The sequence below is a fragment of the Cricetulus griseus genome, chromosome X, assembly GCF_003668045.3.
Source record: "Cricetulus griseus strain 17A/GY chromosome X, alternate assembly CriGri-PICRH-1.0, whole genome shotgun sequence".
NCBI classification, from domain to species: domain Eukaryota; kingdom Metazoa; phylum Chordata; class Mammalia; order Rodentia; family Cricetidae; genus Cricetulus; species Cricetulus griseus.
The window spans coordinates 51,906,990-51,911,443 of record NC_048604.1 but is presented as its reverse complement, the minus strand read 5'-3'; the positions used below and the strand labels follow the sequence as shown (position 1 = coordinate 51,911,443).

The window sequence follows — 4,454 nt, the reverse complement described above, 5'->3', positions numbered from 1 at the left end:
AAGCTCATAGAATAGAATAATAGATAAATTTTGAACATTTTGTCAAATAAAATTGTATAATCACAAGAATTTAATTTTTATAATTGTGAGCCTATAAATTAATCTATAAAGGAATAACATCCTTATAATGTTCATTTTCTCTATACAGTAATATGCAAGAAGGCAGCTACAGGAAGTATTTGTGGTTTTGCTGTTGACATTTTATCCGCAATACACCTGGGCTGAATCTACTCAAAAATAAGCAATGAATCCTGAAACAAATTCTAGTCCGCACCAAAATAGTTGTGTTCAAAAGGAAAATCATATCAATTCAGATGACATGGTTGATGTGTTCATATATGAAGACAAAGTCACTGAACACCTGGAGAAAAAAGATTGTCTGGAAAACCCTGAAGAAACTGCAGAACCACCAAGCACCCTTATTCCTCAGGCTAAGGGAGTTCCAACCCTCACTCATGTTTTTCATGTGCTAATAGAGGAAGAAAATTATTTGATTCACTTCAGTGAACGGACATTATCAGAATTCTATGAACATATCACAGAAAACAGTGGTGTCAACTTAGAATCATCTTTTGTCAAGGACAAAGGTCTCTATATAACAGTGTTTGGCAACCCAGAATCTGTCATAAAAGCTGAGAATGGAATTTTTGAATGGTGTCAAGAACAAGATTTGAATTTAAATATCATTTCCAAACAAGAGCATTGCTTTGTTATAGACCAGACTGGAGAAAAAGCACAAGATTTGGAACAAAAAGCTGAAATAAATACTCAGATCATAAGTCCACATAATCAGAGCAACTGTGTGAATAGTGTTGATGCAAATCAGGCAGAGTTGAAATCTTCAGATGGAAGCCAACCCACATCTGTGAAAAGTAGCAAGGATGATATCCAGACATTAGAAATGGAGAAAACATTTAATCCCCTGACTGCTGAGCCATCCCCTGAAGCAAGTGCTGTTTTCCAACAAACAGAGGAACATGTCCCCTCTCCACTGTCTAGCACCAATGAGACAGATATAGATATTAACAAAAGACAATTACATGTAGGTCAGACCAATTGTTGTGAAAATGAGATGACTGAGAAGGATGTGATAACTAAGGATGTGTTGACGAACTTTCAAGACACTGGTACCATAGGTTTCAAAAAAAATTTTCTGGAAGAGATCCTAGAAACAACTGGAGATTCATCAGAGCACTCAGCCTCAGAAAGCTTATCAGATTGTATGACACAACATAGTGAGCCTGACAGTTCAGGGGAGGTAATTAATGAGGTCTATTGTAATGATGATGATAATGTTGTTTATTCCATCTCAGCCCCTTCGTGGCTACACAGGTTTATTATTGGTAAGAAAGGTGAAAATATAGCTGAGATAACAAATAGTGTGCCAAAAGTACATATACATTTTACAGCTGAAGATAAAATTATACTGAAAGGACCAATCGATGATGTAAATTATGCTCAAGAAAAATTTGACATAATTGTCAATGACCTAATTGGTAGAATGGAATGTACTGAGATAAACAGTAACACTAAATTTCACAAGTACCTGACAGGGAATAATGGGGAGATCCTAAGTAGAATTACAGAGAAGAACCAAGTCTGTATCTCAATGGTTCCTGAAAATGACACAAATCACTCAATAAGAATTGAGGGAGAATCTCCGGGTGTCCTCCAAGCCAAAAGAGAACTCCTTGAGCTGGCTAATAATTTGGAAGAAGAGCACAGTCAAGACATAATCATCAAACACCAATTTCACCACATACTTATTGGGCAAAAAGGTGAAAGGGTCCGTGAAATCTGTAGAAAATTCCCTGATGTTATCCTCAATTTTCCACACCCTGCACAGAAAAGTGATGTTGTCCAACTGATAGGGCCAAAACATGAGTCAGAAAAATGTGCACAGTATTTGGAGAATATGCTGACAGATATTAAAGAAAATAACTATTCTGTAAGTGTTTCCATCATTAAAAGGCTACACAAAAGGATAATTGGAAAAGGAGGCTCAAACATAAAGAAAATATCGGAAACAACGAACACCAAGATTAGTTTCCCACCAGAAAACTGCAATTCAGAAGAGTTTATCATTACTGGATATCCAGAAAATTGTGAAATTGCCCGTAACTGGATACTATCAATTCAGAAAGAGATAGCTAATACAGGAGAGGAGGAGATTTCCATTCCTCCCAACCTATACAAATGTCTGACTAATCCCAAAGAAAGTTTGTTCAATTCAATTATGGAAGAGTGTGGGAAGGTCCATCTGAATTTCCCAAGAAACAAGACAGGCCTGCATAAACTCATTATTTCGGGCTCTGTTGAAAATGTTGAAAAGGCGAAAACAAAGCTTCTGAAACTTGCAGAAGAAGAGCAAGCAAATAGTTACTCTGGGATTCTCCCTGTCAAATCACAATATCATCAATTCCTTCTGAATAAAAATGGAGGCAATATTTCCAAAGTCTGTGAGGAGACTGGAACATGTGTGATTTTCCCTAAACTTAAGAACAAGGATCAAGAATTCATAACAATTACAGGAACTGAAGAGGCCGTTAAAGAAGCTCAAAAACGACTAGAGTTTTTAGTAAAAGACTTAGAGAATGTGGTGGAGGATTACATACTAATAAACCGGAAATTTCACCATTATTTTGTCATGCGGAGGGGTCAGCTCTTAAGAGAAATGGCAGAGGAGTATGGTGGTGTGGTTATTACATTCTCTTATTCAGGGAAACAAAATACAAAAGTCGCAATAAGAGGGGCAAAAGCTTGTGTTGAGGCAGCAAAGAAACACATTCAGGACATTTTTGAGCCACTGGGCTCCCAAGTTACAACACGGTATATGATTCCCCAGAAGTTCCAGCCTTTTATCATGGGACCAATATGTTCACGGATTCAACAAATTGCTAGGGATTATAAAGTTCAAATAAAATTTCCAGACATAGACAAGCCATTCATGAATATGGATCTAAATATGCAAGTAAAGGGAAAAGAAAAGTGGAGAAGGACCCATAAAGATCTTACTTCTAATTCCTCAAGGAAAAGTGACACCATATTTATCTCAGGCCAAGTGGAAAACTGCAAGGCTGCTACTGAAGCTCTTGCATCTCTAATTCCTGTCACTGCTGAAGTCCATGTGCCCTTTCACCTACATCCTTACATCATTGGGCACAAAGGATGTGGCTTACGTAAGCTAGTAAAGGAATTTGAAGTTCATATCAAGATATTACAACCTGGAAGAAATTCCGATATCGTGTCTATTATGGGCCTTGCAGCAAATGTGGAACAAGCCAAGATGAAATTACAAAAGCGAGTCAAGGCTTTACAAATGGAAATTGAAGATCGGACACTAAGAAATTTTAAGTTAATATTCAATCTAGATCCCAAATATCGTTCCAAAATCACCGGTCATAAGGGACTACTTATTGCTCAGATTTGCACCGAGCATGATGTTACTGTCCGTCTTCCAAAGAAAGGAGGCCATGAGATGCAAGACCAAATCACTATTACGGGTTATAAAGAGAACACTCTAGCTGCTAGAGATGCAATAATGAAAATATTGCATAAGATTGAAAAAACAGTTTCTAAGGAAATCCCACTAAACCAACAGGTTCGTGGCAATATTATTGGATTCCGTGGAAAAACCATCCATAAAATCATGGATCAATACCAAGTAGATATTCGTTTACCTCCAAAAGGGTCCTATAATCCTAATATCACTTTGACTGGACTCCCTGATAATGTACAAAAAGCAATTGAGCATATCCTCAATCTTGAGAAGTACTATCTGTCAGCTGATATAAGCCATGGATCTCAGCAGGATCATAATAAGAGTGTCGCCCTTTGCACTAGAGCCATGACGCCATCTAAGAGTGTTGTGAGAAAATACGTTCCCTGCTATGCTAAAACAAGCACAAAGCTCCCAGATGTGGATAACTGTGAACACTTTCCAAGATTAAAACAACGAATGTCTTCTAAGACTCATCCTTCAAAACTGTAACAATGATGATCAAAACAATAAAGTGTTCCAAACTTCTTACCTGACAATCCTGTCAAATTTTTTTAATTTAAAGTTTTTCTAGAAAATCTCATGTGTGAATACTGTAAATACATCACTTCTCCACCCACTTTGCTTCCTCCAACTCTACCCATGCTCCCTAACTCTCTCTCAACTCCATGACCTTTTTTTAGTTATTATTATTTTACCATAAGCATGCGTGCGCGCGCACGCGCGCGCACACACACACACACACACACAAACACACACACACGCACACACACACACCCATGCCCGTTTTAGGTATTGCTTGAAAATATATCCTGAGATTAATGTAGCTCCCAAACATAGACATAGTTCTAACACATTTGCCATAAATGATTCAATGATCAGATTTTTAAAAATATTTGAATGAAGGGGAGATATTTAGTCTTGTATGATATTTATAATTACTCTGGGACTATTA

The 4,454-nt window shown here is 37.3% G+C and overlaps 1 protein-coding gene across 1 annotated transcript; it reads left to right on the top strand.

The window, feature by feature from the left end:
- Positions 1–244: 244 nt before the first annotated feature.
- On the top strand, positions 245–3,991 carry LOC100768304 (vigilin). The gene has a single exon (XM_027432974.1). It carries the CDS (start codon positions 245–247, stop codon positions 3,989–3,991), a length of 3,747 nt encoding a protein of 1,248 aa, XP_027288775.1.
- The last annotated feature ends 463 nt before the right edge of the window (positions 3,992–4,454 follow it).

Excerpts from the sequence above, each read along its gene's own strand:
- LOC100768304 (XM_027432974.1), top strand. The coding sequence starts at position 245 with ATGAATCCTGAAACAAATTCTAGTCCGCACCAAAATAGTTGTGTTCAA.